This window comes from Trematomus bernacchii, unplaced genomic scaffold (genome assembly GCF_902827165.1).
Source record: "Trematomus bernacchii unplaced genomic scaffold, fTreBer1.1, whole genome shotgun sequence".
In the NCBI taxonomy this organism is placed as follows: Eukaryota; Metazoa; Chordata; class Actinopteri; order Perciformes; family Nototheniidae; genus Trematomus; species Trematomus bernacchii.
This window is the reverse complement of record NW_022987673.1, coordinates 222,807-243,343: the sequence shown is the minus strand read 5'-3', so window position 1 is coordinate 243,343 and position 20,537 is coordinate 222,807. Positions and strand designations below refer to the sequence as shown.

At 42.0% G+C, this 20,537-nt stretch overlaps 1 protein-coding gene across 1 annotated transcript; it reads left to right on the top strand.

Moving 5' to 3' along the window:
• Positions 1 to 1,931: 1,931 nt before the first annotated feature.
• Positions 1,932 to 19,761, top strand: nemp1 (nuclear envelope integral membrane protein 1). The gene is made up of 9 exons (XM_034136122.1): positions 1,932 to 2,077; positions 3,853 to 3,983; positions 5,801 to 6,017; positions 6,154 to 6,226; positions 7,474 to 7,567; positions 8,251 to 8,365; positions 12,140 to 12,365; positions 16,306 to 16,482; positions 18,524 to 19,761. The coding sequence occupies exons 1-9, from the start codon at positions 1,972 to 1,974 to the stop codon at positions 18,681 to 18,683; spliced, it is 1,299 nt and encodes a 432-aa protein (XP_033992013.1). The 5' UTR covers positions 1,932 to 1,971; the 3' UTR covers positions 18,684 to 19,761.
• Positions 19,762 to 20,537: the final 776 nt, after the last annotated feature.

Below are 20,537 nucleotides of genomic sequence, written 5' to 3'. Positions count from 1 at the left end.
CTTCAGTAAAAGTAGAAGTACTCTGATCTTGTACTTGAGTAAAAGTAGAAGTACTCACATCTTGTACATTACATTACATGTCACTTGTTAGATGCTTTTATCCAAAGCGACTTACATACTCAATACTGTGGGTAATCCCCCCAGGAGCAATTTGGGGTGAAGTGTCTCAGGGACACAACATTACATTTCATTTAGCTGACGCTTTTATCCAAAGCGACTTACAGGGACATTCTCCCTGGAGTTACTAAGGGCTAAGTGCCTTACTCAAGGGCACACTAGTGGTGGTGTTCCTGGCAGGATTTGAACTCACAACCTTCCGATCTTCAGCCCACCTCACTATCCATTAGACCACCACTATCCCCTCACGACGACATGCTGACTGCAGTGGGGTTTGAACCTGTGACCCCCTGAACCGAACACCAACACCCAACACACAACACACTGCACCACACGACTCCCTGTACTTGAGTAAAAGTAGAAGTACTCAGATCTGGAAAAGGAGAACTACTCAGATCTTTTAAAATTAGCTTAACATCAATACAAAAAGAATAATAAAATTAAATAAAAAATAATAAAAAATACATAATAATAATACATTAAAAAGAATAATAAAATACAAATAAAAGAAAACAAAAATAATAATTTAATTAAATACAAAATAATACAAAAATAAATATAATAATAAATAAAAAATCATAATAAAATACAAATAAAAGAATACAAAAAGAATAATACAATTAAATAAATAATAATAATAAAAGTAAATAGTCACTGCACTGATCTGTCACTCAAGGGGACATGCAGCGCCCTAATTTATGCATAACTTCAAGGATTAATAACTTAAACAAATTGTGTTGAGTTGTCAGTTTGCTGCTTGGGCTACACAGGAATGCTCCTTCATTGGAATCAGTGCGGGTAGCCAGGCATTAGACAGAAAGGACCACAACCCTGCTTCAGACTGAGGCCACACATAACCAGTTATCTCTTTTGTAAAAGTATGTTACAAGTGCGTAAATGATCGGAATATTTGACATGTAGCATCAAAGCAATTGAAAGTTAATTTGTTATAAATGTTGTTGTATCCACAGAATACAAGGCGACCAAGCAGAGCTGTGTGAAACACGCACAGACATTAATAAATTAATATTAGTACAAATAAATGTAGAAATACATTAAAGATATGTGTATTTATTTTTTCTAGTGTCTATTTATTCCTGTTTTTCTTTCCTGTATTTATGCATTTATTTATTTTATACTTATGACACTGTTAGGTTTTCTCCCTCTTACAACCAATTAGTATTTGCAGTACTCAAATTAGTAATAAGATACTCATAAAAGCACTTGAAGTATATGAAATGACCGCAGCACTGTGGGGTTTTGCATGTAACTGTAACCTCTGAGCAACGCATTAAATCCCCATTATTAATCAATCGATGCTTTCTACTGATCTGTGAAGGTTTTCATTATCATTACCATGGGCATCACTTTGTTACATTCACTGGTGGGGACAATTTCTCCATATGTATTGACATCAGCATAGCAGAAGACAAAAGATGTCCCGCCCCTGAGTGTTGAACCTAAAGCACCTGCATCTCGAGCACCTGCATGAAGAACCAATGAGTAAACCTATGGAATACCAGTGTGTTTATTACAAATAATGATCACCCAACTATAGATCTTGTTGTGATTTGGATTGAATTTGTACCTTTATGCACACAACACACAGGTATGGAGGTATGACAACATAAATATAAATGTATTAATGTATTTATTCATTTAGTTATTTATTGCCGTATTTATTTATTCATGTTTTTATTCATACATTTATGTATGCATTTATGTGTGTATTACTCGAACCACAAGCCTCGGCGCAGTACGTAACATCGCTTGTGATTGGCTGAACGGCCTGTAACTCAAAGAAGCTACCGGAGCCGGAAGAGGCGGGACCGAACATGAGATGGTTCTTCCATCATGGCGGGATGCATGAAAATGAAAAACGGTTTCACGTCTTTATTCATGATTTCTATGTGTTTGCTGCTTATCTATTCACCCAAAACCTCAGGACAACGGGAGGCAGGTAAGAAGCAGTGTTCGGCATTATTGACAGAGGTTTTACTGTGGTATTATATTGATAACAACGTGTTTTAAAGAGTAAAGTAGCTGTGCTGATGTGATGCTAACTCATGTTGGCTACTAAATAACCGTTACATAAAAGTTACAGAAGTTTCTCTTGAAGCGGGATTCACTGCTGACTGGTTTCTGGGTATTTCTCCATGTAAGGGAGGTATTTCAGTTAGTTTATAGTCTTTATTGATTAAGCTGTTGTAGATTTGCTCAGAGGGAATCTGTAAAGTTTGCCAACAGCCGGCGCCCCGCCCTCTGAGCTAATGCTAATTACACAACCTGCTGTGGGACGTTCTTCATTTTAACATGATTTATTGTTAGATTTTTGGTTTCCTTTTGGCTTTTATTTATTCAAGAACATATATGAACATTATATATTTTGTATTAATAAAAGCTCACATCATGGGTAGACATATAAAGTAATACAAAATTACCCAAAGTAAATAAATTGATAAAACCAAAATCATATTTCAGATTTAATATTCGTCAATACATAATTACTTTTATACTTTTACTCAAGTACAAGATCTGAGTACTTCTACTTTTACTGTAGTACTAGGTCAGAGTACTTCTCCCCCTCTGATCATGGTAAATATGAGTGTCTGATAAGTACGGTGGCCGACAGGTGTAACCGCGTTTCGCCCCACAACACTTCCCCTCCGTTGAGAGGACTGTTCTCGGACCGTTAATCACCGAAGAAGTTCCCCACAATAACGGCTTTGACCCGGCCTAATCACTCCATTAACCACAGCCAACTCCACTTATTTAATATATTACAGTGTGATAACTAAGTTAGTGTTAAATAAACACGTTTCCATCCCGGATGTGCCTCTGAAAACTGCTTTTAACCACTTTTTAATGAAGTTTAAGCCGAAGTTATAAAGTTGTTTACAGGGTAACAGTTAGGATAATTAATGTTAGTTTGATTTAAAGCGGTGTTAATAAAAAAAACATTTCAGATAAAATATTTGTCAAATACAGAATTACTTTTGGTATATCTATATTTCATGTAAATATCGCTCTATATTTTAAAGCCCTGAACTCGAGCCGAGGGCGTCCAAAAATATTAATAATTCGAGAGAAGCAGTGGACACTGAAACATGCACATACATTGGATAAATAACATAGGCATTTAGTTTATTTAATAAAAGAGCACATGTTCAATGTGAAAAGTGACCGTAGATAGATTACTTCAGTTGCAATTTGGTGCTCTATCTATATATATATATATATATATATATATATATATATATATATATATATATATATATATATATATATATATATATATATATATATATATATATATATAGTTTAGAGGTTCAGTCACCTTCTTCGTCATGGGACGATTTTCAGTCGGAATTCCCAGCGATATATGTTAATAGCTATAAATATATATACTGTATGTGTTAAGGGGTTTGGGGCATTTTATTTTCAAACAGAAATGAAACTTTAAAAAAAAGAGGATAACTCCTGTGAAACATTGTATATATATATATATATATATATATATATGAGCACCAAATTGCAACTGATCTGTAGTCCCTGCACAGATTTTGTAAGTCAACCTAAAGACACATTTCATTTTATACAAGTAAATAAAAACATGCAATTACTGGAAATCTTAATTAAACAGAACAATAAAATACAAACAAATAAAGCAGCATGTTGAAACACAGGCAGTGGGCGATGCAGTTTTTGTTTAACCTGCATGTCTGTGTTTGTCAGTCTCAGGGAACCACAGACTTCCCGTCACGGACCTCCAGGACGGAGAAGAGTTCCTCGTGTCCGGGTCCAACCGGTTCTGTTACAAGAACTCTGTGGTGCCGAGCTGGAGGCAAACATGGACCAGGATCCAGGTAGGGTTCATAAACGCTGCTCCGTCAAATCCAGAACTATTTTTAACTCTTATTTATGTATTTGTGTCTATCTTTTGCTGCAGTGAGAGTTGCCAAATTACATTTCGTTGTACTTTGTATGATGACAATAAAGATACATCTATTCTTAAATGTAACCCTCATGTAGAAAGAAGTCGGACAGATGGGTCGGCTTGGAAAAACTACCATAAATGATATATTCATATTATTCACAACATATATATATTTTTAAAAAGAGAGATTATTTTACAAAGACAGACTATTATATATTCATATTATTCACAACATATATATTTTTAAAAATAGAGATTATTTTACAAAGACAGACTATTATATATTCATATTATTCACTAATTCATTAATTGACAAACAAAACATTTTTTTTGAGAAACGTTTTTTTTTACTAAGACAGACTATTATATATTTATATTATTTTCCCAATTTCAAACTTATTTCTATCAACCAGAGTCCGTGATCAAAATGAACAAATATGTATTTATTTTCATAATTTGTATGCCTTGAAATACCCGTTTGATAAAACAACGTGGTGTTCGTGTGAAACAAATGCAAATATTGTATTTATTTATTTATTTGAACTTAATGCCAAGCTGATGTTACACCTCCTAAAAAAAATCACACCCCTGCCAAAAATGATGCCTTACAAATAGACAAACAAAAAAGATTTTAAAGGTCACCTATCATGCTATTTTTAGGCCATAGCATAGGTCTCAGATACATACAAATATATAAAAAACATATCTACGAAGTGTTTTGCTCAAAATACCAAACAGATCACCCATTCTAGCCATGCCTCATATCCCTCTATTTCACTTCCTGTTTCAAAAGTGCTGATTTGGGGTATAAAGCTTTAAAAAGTAGGGGGCTGAGCTCATGCGGGACCCGGCAGCTACTGTCTAAACTAAATGCTGCCGTGATGAAACGCCATATCATGGATTATCAAGGATTATTTCTGAAACAGTATGGAGCTCAAAGGCTTTCTCTCTTGCCGGTTATACCACAAGGTGAGTTCCTTTTTATTTCCTGCTTCTTCACACACATGCTCTCCAGTACAGGTTAGCTCTGAGTGTTAGCGATGCTAATGTAAACACCGACCATATTACGTCCAAAACAGTCGGGCATTGTTTCTGATAGCAACTTTCTGATTGGGCCGTGGGTCCACATTTCAGATATTACGTCATATCGGACGCAAATCTGGATCAGCTCCGTTGTTCCCCGTTTTTAGAGATTTGGGTACGGAGGAAAAGAGAGGGGTTTATTTTCTGACGCTGCGTGAGTTCCCCGACACACCGGGGACACATAGTTATGTAGAGAAGACATAAAAAAGTGCATTTTGCATGATAGGTCCCCTTTAGAACAATTATAATAATTACGAGAGAAAAAAGATAATAATAGATTTGGGTAAAATTAACAAAAACTCCTCTATTTTCCAACGAGCCGTGTAGGACAGAGAGTGAATACACATACTATACAGAGATGCTGTATGAGAAACCAATGTGAGTTTGGAAAATTGAACAATATAAATCTATTCTAGTAGACCTCAACAATGGAACTATGAAGATAAATGTTGAAAATAGACATGTGGAAATACACATTTACAGTAACACATTATATAACGCAGGATATTAGAAACACATGAATTGAAATTAAAATGATGATCAGCTCCATAACACCTTCTTTAGGATCTGTCTCATCAGTGTTTCACAGCCTTTCCTAACCTCACAGACTAAAGTCCTTCCAGTGAAGCTCTGTCCGTAATACCTCCTGCGTGTGTCCTCCAGGTGAAGGTGTGGAGCTCCAACGTGTTCAAGGTGCAGATGGCGGAGGGCGAGGAGGAGCTGCAGGAGCTCGAGCGCTTCAGCGTCTGGTCCTGGATGCAGGGTCTGTTACGAGAGCGGCAAAACGAGACCACCATCAACATCGGTCTGTTCAGCAAGAAGACCTGCTTCAAGATCGACCCGGCCGACAAGACCAGCTTCACCGTCAAGGCTATCAGGAGTGAGTGGGAAACACACATAGACACTCGTTAGAGATCAGCTCGTTAAGGACTCATTACAGTGATCCTTTTTCACATCTCTGGAACAGCAAGAGGTTAATAAACTTTGAATAATCCTTTTTTTCCTTTTCATTGCAGAGTTTGATATTTATCTGTTTCTGGTTTTTCTCTCCGGAGCGTTGCTGTTCGTCTTTGCAGACTCACTCAGCAGGTAACTTTTTATGAAGACTATTTAACCTGTTACGCACCGCCCCCCCCGGTACTGGGCGGATAAACGCGTCATTTGCAGGAAACAACGTCTAAGGAATGTTAATATTTAATAAACTATGAATGTTTTATATCCATGTAACGGGAAGAAACTCAGCTAACTGATCTTTTTAAAAAAAAAATCCAAAAAAACCCCACAATGCTAACACTCAGCCTCTGAATTAGCCACAAGCGAAAAAATGTAACCTAAAACGGCACTTAAACTCACAATAACTCCCTTATTACTTATCCTAGATGCACAGCCAACCACTCGTTTTTGGTGTCCTGGAGACACTGAATCTAGTGGTGCCCTCCTCAACACTCAGTGATAAACATTTGCGACGCTATAAACGAAAGCGTACATCATAACATGTGGAGCTAGGTAGCTAGAAACGCTAACATGGCTTACCTTGGTCAAAGCTGGTCTTCAATGGCATTAAAACGATAAAAAACGATGCTGCAGTTAATCCATAGGTTCATCCAATGTGTCTGTGTCCTCTTTGAAATGATTTCTGATAATCCATAAGCAATAAAACTGCTTTTTCGTTTCCAAATGCCAGAGCTAGAATGTAGAATGCGCGCAGCCCCCACCTTTTCTCTTCACAACTTGTGTGTGTGGGGGCCTCCCCCTTCGATTCTATTGGCTCTAACGGTCAGAAAGAGGTGTCAACCATCAAAATCGACCAAGGGGGGCCAGAGATATGAAAAAAAAACATTTTCACCCAAATCACCTCAGAGGTGGGGTGGTTTTGGCTAAATCTCTCTAAAAAGGTCAAATGTCACTTGTTTTGCATCAATCTTGATACAGGGTACTTATTATATGTTGCACTTTGGATTCCTAAAGCTTTTAGTCTACTAACCCATCATCCAAGGGTAGTTTTCACTATCTGTAAAAAATAATTTTTGGACGGACACTATAATTTACAGTTTTTTACTATGTAAAATCTGAATTTTCTTTAAAATAAAAAACATCTATATTGATTCTGACACTTCTACATCCAACTCACAGATGTAACCTTGCTTTGATAAAAGAAATTATTCATATAACCCTTTTAGAAGTTAAGTTGTAGTCATTTGTTTTGGGCATGTCATTTTCGAGCCTGAAACATGAAAAACAGGCTTGGTGCTTAACAGGTTAACAACACTAAGATGCATTTAAATTAAAAAGGATAATAACATATGGAACCCCTCGTCTTCCTCCCCTCAATAAAGGAGTCAAGTGTTCTTCTACTCTGCTGGCATGAGCACCGGCATGATCGCCTCTCTCATCATCGTCTTCTTCATTCTGGCTCGCTTCCTGCCGAAGGTAAGGACTCATTTTACTGCCACGTTTAACCGATAAGCAAACACTCACAGACCACCTGACTCCCCAGACATCCAGAACCAAAAGGCCTGCTCACCACTCCAACAGTTTATAACAAACTACAGCCTGATGACAGCTTCACTTCTCTGTATCGCCTCGTTCACACATTAAATCAACAATACAAATACAACTACAGATTCTACAAGCATTTCCTTCATATGAGATTTGAAATGCTCACAGGTTTTACACCTCGTATGAAAAGTAGACTACATTTATTACAGAGTTTATGTCCGAGCCGACAGACTCTCAGAAAGATCGTTTTACTGAGAGAAATGCAAAATGCCTGAAAATGTAAAGGTAAAAAGTGGTCAGAAAAATAAGTAGTGGAGTAAAGTACAGATACCAGAAACATGTACTTAAGTACAGTAAGGAAGTATTTGTACTTCACTGGCCTCACACCAGAGGTCGCGTTAACCGAATATTTTATTTTTTACAATTACGGAAAAATCTGAAAGCAGTCTTTCACTTTGACGGATTAGAACAAACTCGGAACAGCGCCAAAGTTTCGGAAATTATACCGTTTCCAAACCTAACTTTGCGCTAACAGTTAAAAAAAAATGACGGGCAGCGAAAAAGTCTATCGCAACCTCTGCCTGACACCTGCTTTCTTCTTCTCTTCTCTGCAGAAAAGCCCGTTTTATGTCCTGATTGTCGGCGGCTGGTCGTTCTCTCTGTACGCCATCCAGCTGGTAGGAAGGAACCTTCAGACCATTCTGCGGGAACACTGGAACGTGGCGTTAGGTGAAGAAGAGCCTTCATAACACACACATTTGATAGATAATCAAACCCTTTTGTTTATTTGCCTCACAACAGAAAGACGCTCAGGTGTGTTGGCACGCAGCCTTCATCAGAGCGTATTCATTTACAGATTGGATTTGGTAAATAAAGGGCAGAGTTAGCACAGCTGGGGAATGGATCCAGTTATCTAGAAACTCATCTCTTCTCAAATGGCTGCAGATACAGGGACTCATCATAACTATTTAGTGACATCATGTTCACCAAAAACAGGTTTTATTATCTGTCATCATGTATTTATAATATCTTATTCATATTGGTTAAAGAACTTGATAACACAAAGTTTACAGGCATCATGTATTCACTACTAACACCATGTTGGAAGAGAACTCACCTCTCCATAGCTTCTCCTTGGTTAACTGGACTTATAACATTCACACTGTACTTTTTATATTTACATCTCATTGAATATTCCATTCCTTGCTCACTTTATGTAAATAATATCCTGCTTATATAGTGTTTGGCCCTTCAATAGTGTTTATTTTATTTGTGAGACATTTTATCTTCCCGGTCATCTGTACATATTCCTTAGAACTGTCTAGTGCTGGTTTATTTCTATTTCTATTCTGAGATGTTTATATTTTAGAATGGTTTATTTCTAGTCTTTTAATGAGTTATTATGTGCAATGCCTCGTTTTGTTTTATGCTGCTGCAACACTTTATTTTATCAGACACTAGATGGCAGTAAAGGATTATTTGAATATGCCTCATTCACTCATAGTCCCAGATTATCCCACGTTATTTAGTGGTCAGTTTATAGAGTGGCGAATTTACCCTGAAGGAAGCTGCTCGTTCCCTCGACAGAAAGCAACGGGATCTCTCCATAGGATTTTGGAAAATAGCTCAAAATAAGATAAGACTAACCTGTTTGATAAATGCATGTTTTGTTCAGCCGGATAATCTCCACATGTCTACCCTACTTTTATAATGTTCTAATCATAAATCTAATCTCCAGAAGCAAAATGCTAACGTTATGCTATAAAGGACCTACAGCCGAGCCCAGCAGCACGACTTCAACGTCACGCCAACTTCAGATCCATATTCAAACATACAGATTCTAAATGGAACGAGTTTAAGCGTTTGTTTGAACAGTTTGCAGGAGGCAGGTACTTGCTTTCAAGCAGAACAGGGCCAACAAACTTAGAGGAGTGTTTACGTGTTCGGCGTGATGACGTACAACGACCTCCACGACTTCTGTAGTCCTATTCAGCCACTTGGTAACAACCATCGTTTTTCAGACACGTCAACTCTTCAGAAATCACCAGTGGGGTCACTGCTGATGGATTTAATGTTGGAGAACAAAACGCAGGGCTCGACAGTAATGGTTGCCAGGTTGCCATTGGCAACCATTCAGAAAAAATGTCAACCACTTCTTGGCCTTTGGTTGCCATCAGTGGCAACCAGTTAACATAAAGAAATAAGGACAGCAAACAGCATAATGTGCACCCCAACATAGATACATGTTAATTATTGTTGTGACCAGTCGGAACCTGATACTTAAGTTGCACGTGCATTGGTGTGATTACGGAGCCAGAAAGCGATGCACGTTTACTCGCGTGCGCGGTGCGCCGTGTGTTTGTTTTACAAAAGATGGCGAAGCAAATTAAGTTGTTTGACTGTGGGGTAAAAAGTTCGGCCAACATCTCAAACAAATGTTCAAAATGATTCAACTGATAAAGCGCAAGGTGAACCCGAACGGAAAGCAAAGAGGAAATGGGTAAAGTCTTGGGAGGCGAAACATTCTGCACCGTTATCCATTCACTTCCAGTAAAAGTTCCTTCAAAATAAGAGTTCCGATCTTAAAGGGCCCATGTCATGGCCATTTCCACTGATCATAATTCCATTGTTGAGGTCTACTAGAATAGATTTATATTGTGCATTTCTCCAAACTCACATTGGTTTCTCATACAGCATCTCTCCAAACTCACATTGGTTTCTCATACAGCATCTCTCCAAACTCACATTGGTTTCTCAAACAGCATCTCTCCAAACTCACATTGGTTTCTCAAACAGCATCTCTGTAAACTACTTGTATTCACTGAATTTCACTCTCTGCATTTAACGGCTCGTTGTAGCTCCAATAGCTCCAGCCCCCACCCTCCCTGTGAGCACAGTGTGCTGTGATTGGTCGGGACGTTGTGAATGGCGCTGAGCTCCGTGGAGGTGTTGTTTCCTTGTTTAGGATACATAGCGAAACACAGCCAAATTCATCCTGAGCACACACAAAGTCACAGCCGAAGTAAAAACAATAAGTGTGTCTTGATATTGAGTAAGAAAAAGGTTGATAAACGCTGTGAGAATGGGTCTGCAGAGAGAATGGGTCTGCAGAGAGAATGGGTCTGCAGAGAGAATGGGTCTGCAGAGAGAATGGGTCTGCAGAGAGAATGGGTCTGCAGAGAGAATTTCGCCGCGATCCCAACTGTCTGTTATCAGCCTGCAGCCAGGGAGGAGAAATCAGCAGAGCTGCCTGCTCCCTGCACACAGATGTGTGTGTGAGGAAGTCCGTGGATTGGTCAATTTGGACCAATCAGCGGGGGCTTAACGTAACGGCTCCGCGGACGTAACGTAACGGCTCCACGGATTGGTCCATTTCGTTCCGGGTACGGCATGACGTCATGCCGTACCCGGAACGAAATGGAAGAATCAAATGGACAATGACGTATCTCCAACGAGGCGTTTTGGGGAGGTCCTTTCTGTGTTAGAGTTTTACTCGCTACAGGGTGTACTTTGAGGGTTTTGACTCTGCAGACCGTTTACATGCATAAAAACCTTCATAACACACAAGGGGACGGGTAATAACCGGAAAAGCATGACATGGGCCCTTTAATACTATCAAAATAAAAGTGCAAAACGAAACTTTACCATAGGAAAATATTGGCATACAAATATAATCACTTCTATAAAAAGGTAACACATTTTAAATATAGTTAGACATATTAAAGGTAATTTACAGCATTAATAATTAATATCTAATTCTTAACTGTGAATGGTTTTCATTTATTTAACATTAGAAATGTATTAGTCTGGCCAATCCAAGACTTCGATGCTGAAGGGCCAGTGGATCTGCGGTGGGGGTCAGCACAGAGGTCAAGAAAACCCACGTTTGAAAGGGAGACAACAGATGACCAAGAAACTAGTGACTTGCTCAATTCATTTGTGAGGGATCTGTGAAGAACATGACAACCGCTGCACTGCTGGTGTTTAGTATACCAGCAATTGAGGGTGGACACGTTTACTACCACTTTAGTTTCAAATAATTGTGTTAATTACTTATTGTAAAGCATTTGAACATTCTTTTGTGTCGCATGTTCATTATTAAGTTGATGTATAACTGTATAGTATCTTAATTATTTAAAATATAAGGTGACTAAAAATGGCAACCGTATTTTCAGTTTTGGCAACCAAAAGCTGATGCCTGGTTGCCTGGCAACCACTTTTAAAAGTTAGCGTTGAGCCCTGAAACGTGATCCGTCTCTTCAATTTGTGTCGACCACAGACCTTATTTCCAGATATTTTCCGAAATCCCGTTGCCTCTGAGACAAGGGAACCGGAAGTGGTAAATGCTAACTCACTTCCTGGTTTTCGGGCTCGTCACTGCACCGCTCTATTACTACAGGTCCTTCAAACTTAAAAGCTTCTGATCATGTGTGCCCTAAAGTTGTTATTAAAAAGAATAATAAAACCCTGTAAGTAACTATATATGTTCCCGTGTTTCCTCAGGCTACGTGACGGTGGTGGGCTTCGTCACCTTCGCCGTGTGTTACCGGTACGGCCCCCTGGTGGACGAGAAGAGCATGAACATCCTGTCGTGGACGCTGCAGCTGTTCGGCCTGCTGCTGGTCTACCTGGGGATCCAGATCCAGCAGGTGGCCTTCGCCGTCATCGTGGCCGCGCTGATCTCCAAACACCTGGAGCACCCGCTCAGACTCTCTGTGACCGCCTGCAGGTGAGGGGGGGGGACTTTTTATTTATAGATTTTTTACATTTATCACATTACACAAAAACAACCGAACATTCCCCAACATTAGATATATGGCAGATTACAAAATAATGCTAAAAAATAAATAAAATAAAAAGTGTGCAGTTACTAGAAATCAGTTTAAAGTACAGACCAAGAATATAATTACATTTGCAAATTAACAAATTCAACAAAAATACAATAAAAGCTCATCCACAAACGGAGCAGAGTACAGCTTACAATTCTCCAAATAGATTAAACATTTCCTCACAGTAGTTTAGTCTTTTGAGCAGGGGGGGGGGGCATTTCAATCTGAAAGAGCTTCAATGGTGGTCCTCATGCTGTGTGATGTGTTTTTATTACCCAGAGCAAAATGTATTAATAAAACGGTCTAATCTCTAATATTTATTGAGTTTGTACATCAAGTAGTATTTTACATATTAATTCAAGTATAAAAAATAAAATCTTACATCACTTTTCCTCCGTCATAAATCATCCATTTCTTCCACTTATTAACTCGAATATCTTCTCGCTGTAAGTTGGTATGTCATTTATCCAATTATACAGAGGATTTTTTATTTCCATCCATCTTCTCCCTCTTATCCGTGGTCGGGTCCCGGAGGTATCAGTTCCAGCAGAGAGCCCCAAACGTTCCTCTCCCCTCATCAACCAGCTCTGACTGGGGGGTCCCAAGGTGCTCCCAGGCCAGCGAAGAGATATAACCCCTCCACCTGGTCCTAGGTCTACCCCTCGGTCTCCTCCCAGCTGGACGTGCCTGGAACACCTCCCTAGAGAGGCGCCCAGGTGGCATCCTTACTAGGTGCCCGAACCACCTCAACTGGCTCCTTTCTACGTGAAGGAGGAGCGGTTCAACTCCGAGTCCCTCCCGGATGACTGAACTTCTCACCTTATCCCTAAGGGAGACGCCAGCCACCCTGCGGAGAAAACCCATCTCGGCCGCTTGTATCTGCAATCTCGTTCTTTCGGTCATGACCCATCCTTCATGACCAGAGGTGAGGGTAGGAACGGAGATGGCCCGGTAGACAGAGAGCTTTGCCTTCTGGCTCAGCTCTCTTTTCGTCACAACGGTAAAGCGACTGCAGTACTGCTCCCGCTGCTCCGACTCTCCGGCCCATCTCACGCTCCATTGTTCCCTCACTCGAGAACAAGACCCCGAGATACTTGAACTCCTTCACTTGGGGTAAGGCCTCATTCCCTACTTGGAGTGGACAGTCCATCGGTTTCCTGCTGAGAACCATGGCCTCAGATTTGGAGGTGCTGATCCTCATCCCAGCCGCTTCACACTCGGTTGCGAACCGATCCAGTGAGTGCTGAAGGTCGCAGACCGATGAAGCCATTGGAACCACATCATCTGCAAAAAGCAGTGGTGCAATCCTTAGCCCACCGAACTGCAGACCCCCTCCCCCACGACTACGCCTCAAAATCCTTCCATGAATATTACAAACAGGATTGGTGACAAAGCGCAGCCCTGGCGGAGGCCAACCCTCACCGGAAATGGGTCCGACTTACTGCCGAGGACCCGGACACAGCTCTCGCTTTGGGAGTACAGAGATTGGATGGCCCTGAGTAGAGACCCCCTCAACCCATACTCCTGCAGCACCTCCCACAGTAACTCCCTGGGAACCCGGTCATACGCCTTCTCCAAATCTACAAAACACATGTAGACCGGATAAGAGTACTCCCAGGCCCCCTCCAGGATCCTTGCGAGAGTAAAAAGCTGATCCGTCGTTCCACGACCAGGACGGAATCCGCATTGTTCCTCCTCAATCTGAGGTTCGACAATCGGCCTGACCCTCCTTTCGAGTACCTTAGAGTAAACTTTCCCGGGGAGGCTGAGTAGTGTGATGCCTCTATAATTGGCACACACCCTCTGATCCCCCTTTTTGAAAAGGGGAACCACCACCCCGGTCTGCCACTCCTTCGGTACTGTTTCCGACTTCCACGCAACGTTGATGAGACGTGTCGACCATGACAGTCCCTCAACACCCAGAGCTTTCAGCATTTCTGGGCGGATCTCGTCCACCCCCGGGGCTTTGCCACTGTGGAGTTGTTTGACTACCTCAGTGACCTCCCCCCGGGAGATTGGTGTTGATCCCCCGTCATACTCCAGCTCTGCCTCTACCATAGAAGGCGGAGTTGTCGGGTTCAGGAGTTCCTCAAAGTGTTCCTTCCAACGCCCTAACACTCCATCAGTTGAGGTCAACAACGTCCCGTCCTTACTGTACACAGTTTGGATGGTTCCCTGCTTCCCCCTCCTGAGGTGTTGGACAGTTTTTCAGAACAACTTTGGTGCTGCCCGAAAGTCCTTTTCCATGGCTTCTCCGAACTTCTCCCACACCCGCTGCTTTGCCTCGGTCACGGCTGAGGCTGCTGCCCTTCGGGCCTGTCGGTATCTTGCAACTGCCTCGGGAGTCACCCGGGATAACATATCCCTGAAGGCCTCCTTCTTCAGTCGGACGGCTTCGAGGGTTACCGCCCCTTGAGGCACCTAAGACCTTGAGACCACAGCTCCCCGCCGTGGCTTCGGCACTAGAGGCTTTGAACAACGCCCACTCTGGTTCAATGTCCCCAGCTTCCACAGGGATGCCCGACAAGCTCCGCCGGAGGTGTGAGTTGAAGGCCTCCTGAACTTGGGCCTCCTCCAGGCGTTCCCAGTTCACCCGCACTACACGTTTGAGCTTACCAGGTCTGTCCAGAGAATTACCCCGCCACTCGACCCAACTCACCACCAGATGGTGATCAGTTGACAACTCCGCCCCTCTCTTTACCCGAGTGTCCAAAACATACGGCCTCAGGTCAGATGATACGATAACGTACACTCTGGTACACTTATGAGCATCCTTATGTTCGAACATGGTGTTTGTTATGGCCAATCCATGACTAGCACAGAAGTCCAGTAACAAACCACCACTCCGGTTCAGATCAGGGGGGCCGTTTCTCGCAATCACGCCCCTCCAAGTGTCTCCATCATTGCCCACATGTGCGTTGAAGTCTCCCAGCAAGATTAAAGAGTCCCCTTCAGGAGCCCCATACAGGACTCTTTCCAGGGTCTCCAAGAAGGCCGAACACTCTGAACTGCTGTTTGGTGCATAAGCGCACACACAACAGTCAGAGTTTTCCCAACCATAACCCGCAGGCGTAGGGAGGCGACCATCTTGTCCACTGGGGTAAACTCCAACAAAGAAGCACCCAACCGGGGGCTTGTGAGTATCCCCACACCCGCCCGGGGCCTCACACCTTGGGCAACTCCGGAGAAGAATAGAGTCAACCCCTATCCAGAAGTAAGGTTCCAGAGCCGACGCTGTGCGTAGAGGTGAGCCCAACCAGATCCAACTGGTAACGCTCCACCTCCCGCACAAGCTCCGGCTCCTTCCCCCCCAGAGAGGTGACGTTCCACGTCCCCAAAGCCAGCTTCTGTCGCCCGGGTCTGGTCCGTCGAGACCCTCTGCTTTCACTGCCACCCTTCTGACAGTGCACCCGACCCCATCGCTGTTTCCCGTAGGTGGTGGGCCCGCGGGACGGAGAAGCGGAGGTGTTGCCCGTGTTGCCTTTTCGGGCTCCGTGGCAAGCCCGGCCACCAGACGCTCGCTGACGAGTCCTCCTTCTGGGCCTGGCTCCAGAAGGGGACCCCGTGCTTCCTCCGGGCCGGGTATCCTCACTTCTTGTCTTCTTTCATGAGGTCTTTGAACCAATCTTAGTCTGGCCCCTTGCCTGAGACCAATTTGCCATGGGAGACCCTACCAGGAACACAAGGTTCCAGACAACACAGCCCCCAGGTTCATCAGGGCACACAAACCTCTCCACCACGGTAAGGATTTTGATGAGTTGTTCTGCTTTGTGAAGCCCCTGAGCAAGTGTTATTTGTGATATTGGGTTATATAAATACAATTTTATTTCTGTCCTGCAGGCGGCTCAGAGCTGCAGTTCGCTGGAAGACGGAGCCTCGCCGCCTGCTGACGGAGGAGGAGTTCCAGCGGGAGGCGGAGGAAGAGACTCGTAAAGCTCTGGAGGATCTGAGGAAGAACTGCAGCAGCCCCGAGTTCAGATCCTGGAGGACCGTGGCCCGCCTGCAGTCCCCCAAAAGGTGCCGTCCTCTCCCTCTGTTACTCAGTGCAGATTATTTAAAAGCGCCTCTGCTAATCCTGTTAAATCAACAGAGCGTCGTGCCTAAAACCCGGGTCCTCTTGTATTTATTAAGAAAACAAGAAAAACCATATACTTTATTTACCCACAAGTGATAATCCAGTTTTTACTGGGGTGATGTGATACTTTTATTGATTCTGTGTGACTGGCGGAGCCACACGCAGTCTAGTATTCAACATACTTATCTCATTTTATTTTCCTTCTTCCGCCACAAATGTTGTCAGGCCACCAGCGTTGACACGAAACACACAAAACACATCAAAACGTACGGAGTGACCGGAATCGGGTTGCTATGACTTTTATTAGAGATTCGCTAGTCGTTTTCAATCAAATCGCAGAAAACTGCGATCATTTGCCCGATAGGAATGAATGGGAAATCCACTTGAACAGAGCTCAAAAACACCCCGCTTTGACCCCATACAGATTCCGCATATTTTAACGTAGAACAAAAATTACAAGTTTAAACGGTTCTCGAGACGATGGACTTTATTAGACTGATTGGATATTTTTTGATAGCGAGTACGGTTCTCACGTAGTCGCAGTTTACGTTTTGTGAAAATATTACTTTATTTATTTATTTATTATTATTATTATTATTATTATTAAGGTTAAAGGTTAATATGTCAATGAAAACGATGCACTGTTTACAAATTGCTTGATAATTAAATCATGCATGCTTTATTGATTAACCTGACTTGCATGATTAATAAAAAGGTTGTTTTTGTTTTTAAAGGTAATTGATTAACTATCGCTTTCAAGCCGTCTGCACAGTTTGATTGGAGGTATATTCATATTGATCCGTCCGTAACACTGGTTGCAGAGATCAGTGTTTATATTTCTTTGTACTGTTTCTGATTTGATGTAAAGCGTCTTTGAGCACCAGGAAAAGCGCTATCACAATTAAATGTAATATTATTATATGTGTGGTTTGTATCTCCGTGGTTTGTTATTACAGCACGTTCCAAAGGGGGGTTCGTTTAGCGTGAAACACTTGAAATAACTAAAGGACAAGTTAAAAAGGAAAGTAGAAAGAAAGGGAGGTCAAAGAAAAGTATCTCTGCTAAAAAGTGAGCGCTGATTGAGAGTCAGAGCTCAACCTTTCAGACGTGTGTGTCTCACACTGCTGTGACTTCATGTTCCTTTGTTGTTCATGTTTTATTATCTTTGCTTTTAAATGAGTGTTTTTAAATGCCATTTTATAATATGTTTCTTAATGCTCTTAAAGGTCCCATGTCATGCTTTTCTGGTTATTACCCGTCCCCTTGTGTTCTGTAGCTTCTGCATGTGAACGGTCTGCAGAGTCACAAACCCTCAAAGTACACCCTGTAGGGAGTAAAACTCTAAAGAAAGGACCTGTCTATGCTGCCCCAGAACGCCTCGTTGGACATTTATCTTTTTCTTCCTGGGTACAGTGACGTGCCCATACCCAAATGGACCCATTGGTCCAAATAGACCAATCCCTGGAGCCGTTACGTTACGTCCGCGGAGCCGTTCCTCACACACACACACTCAATCTTTTCTCAGCTGCAGCTCCGCCGATTTCTCCTCCGAGGCGGCGAGGCTGGGAGTTTGTGTGTGTGTGTGTGTGTGTGTGTGTGTTCGGGCTGGGTTTCGCTATGTCTCGCAGACGGCCACTGGGCTCACAGGGGAGGGGGGGGCAGGAGCTCCAACAAGCCGTGTAGGACAGAGAGTGAATACACATACTATACAGAGATGCTGTATGAGAAACCAATGTGAGTTTGGAACATTGAACAATGTAAATCTATTCTAGTAGACCTCAACAATGGAATTATGATCAGTAGAAATGGCCATGACACGGGACCTTTAATGTCTCTCATGTTTGTAAAGCACTTTGAATTGCCTTGTGTTGAAAGGGGCTCTATAAATAAACGTGCCTTGCCTTAGCTCGGGCTGCAAACTTTATATGAATGTAATATAATATTGTGCCTCATCGTTGCTGATGTTGTGTTTTTCCTCCTCAGGTTTGCAGACTTCGTGGAGGGCTGTCCTCACCTGGTGTCCAACGAGGTGTCGGTGCACGCGCAGGAGTACGGCTTCGGAGGGTCCTTCTTCGAGGAGGAGTTCTTCGACACGGACGACGAGGAAGACGATGTCATGAAACCTCTGAAGATACCGGAGTGAGACGACGCTTTGTGGAGAATTAAGAGACGATTTGAGTATTGCCTTTCAGGAAAAACGATGAGAGGAGAGCCGCTCTGCGCGAGCTAACGTCCAGAGAGAGGAGGACACGGAGCGTGGTCTCCAGAGAAATGACAGGAAGTGGTGAGGTCTAAAGACGAAGTGAGGTAGCTTCAAAGGATGTGAACAAACTCTTTTTTGTTTTAGGGAGAATCTGATTAACGGTGATCAGGAGCGCTTTCTTTTGGAGGTCAAAGCTAATGTTTTACTGTGTGATGGCAGCGTGTACGGGCCAGAGAATGCAAACACTTGAGGAAATAAAAAGTGGGGTTTTTTCTGATTAAACTGATTTATCTTTTATCTCAATGGAAATAAATTCTGCTCTGTTTTTCTGAATTACTGAAAAATCCCAAAAGAAGCTTTTCCTGATTTCCCAGGTGTTCAGCCCTGATCGTTGCAGATGCATCTTTGTAAGTCTCTGTATCATCAGGATTTAGTGGTCACACACAGATCAGAGCATGTCTGTATTGGATTGAGACTCAAGTGTCTCCCAATATCTACAAGGGGTTGAATGTAAAGCTTCTTTGCATGAAACGTACCCTTCAACTGAGGCTAAATATGTGCCTTCGTTCATTTATAAATAAGAAGATTTGCGATCAATAATCCCCCATCAGTTTTGCAATTCTGCTTTATTTGTTTTATTGAACATTTGACCCTAAAACCAATAAATACAGTCTCTTTTTCAACTCTGAAAGTCCCAGATTATAAATATATAAGAGTCTTTCTTTAAGTATTTATCACGCATTATTACTACAGCGGTGTTTAGTGCAGCCCGGCCCATGTTTCCCGTTCATTCAGAAAAACAAACAGTATTTATTTCCCAGATTTCTCAAAACATTGAGATGAAATAATCTCAGTTTCTTAAATAAATGCATGACGCTGTTTGTGTTGTCTTTATCTCAGGAGAGGTTTTTACGTTCAGTGTGTCTGACTTTTGTTTGTGTTTCACTGTTTTCAATTTAATGGACATAAAACACAGGAAGTGTCCCCAAAGTATTTTGAATCAAAAAATATGAATGGAGCTCTGACGTGTTTCCATTAGCATCATTGTGAGGTAATGAAAGATAAGGAAAGTCCACGAGGCTTTGGGTCATCACGCATGTCTCCTTTGAAGCCATGAAGCTGTTATTTAAGTGGCTGCAGAGGAGATTTCTGAAGTGGTGGAAAGTGATTTACTCTCTGCTCCGTCTGTATCCGTGTAACACGAGGCAATCAGATGGAAACATTATGCATAGAAAGAAAATACACAGTTACAACGTCTCAGGAACTGCACCTATTCATCGTCTTGACCATCAGATCAATTCAGATCCTTCACATGATCAATGAAGGGCCTCCATAGGGTCTCAAACACAGGCTGTCTAGCTGTTAATATATAGGATATCTCGTCCAATGGGAGGCCTGACAGCATCCGGCGCAGCCAATGAGTGATGAGTGACTTTTCCCTAAACAATGCCATGCAGGTTTTGGCGTAGAGCGAGCTGAGGACTCACTATATCCATATAACAGAACTTTGGATCCAGTCAAACCTGCTTTGAAGTTATATTCTCTATTCTCCTTCGTGCCTGAAGGGAAATGTTCCTATTTGTTGTCTGTTTTCCACCAGATTGAGACTCGAGTTTCTTGGTGTTTTTCACAAAAAATAGAAATGCTCAAAAACTCAAAGTATTCTTGCTAATCATTGATGAATTACACACTATGAAGAATACATGTAAAAAATGCATCAAAGTCAATGTTGGTGCCAATTTTACACATAAAAAATACTTTATTTATTGTTTATTCATAATAATGTTGTCCTCT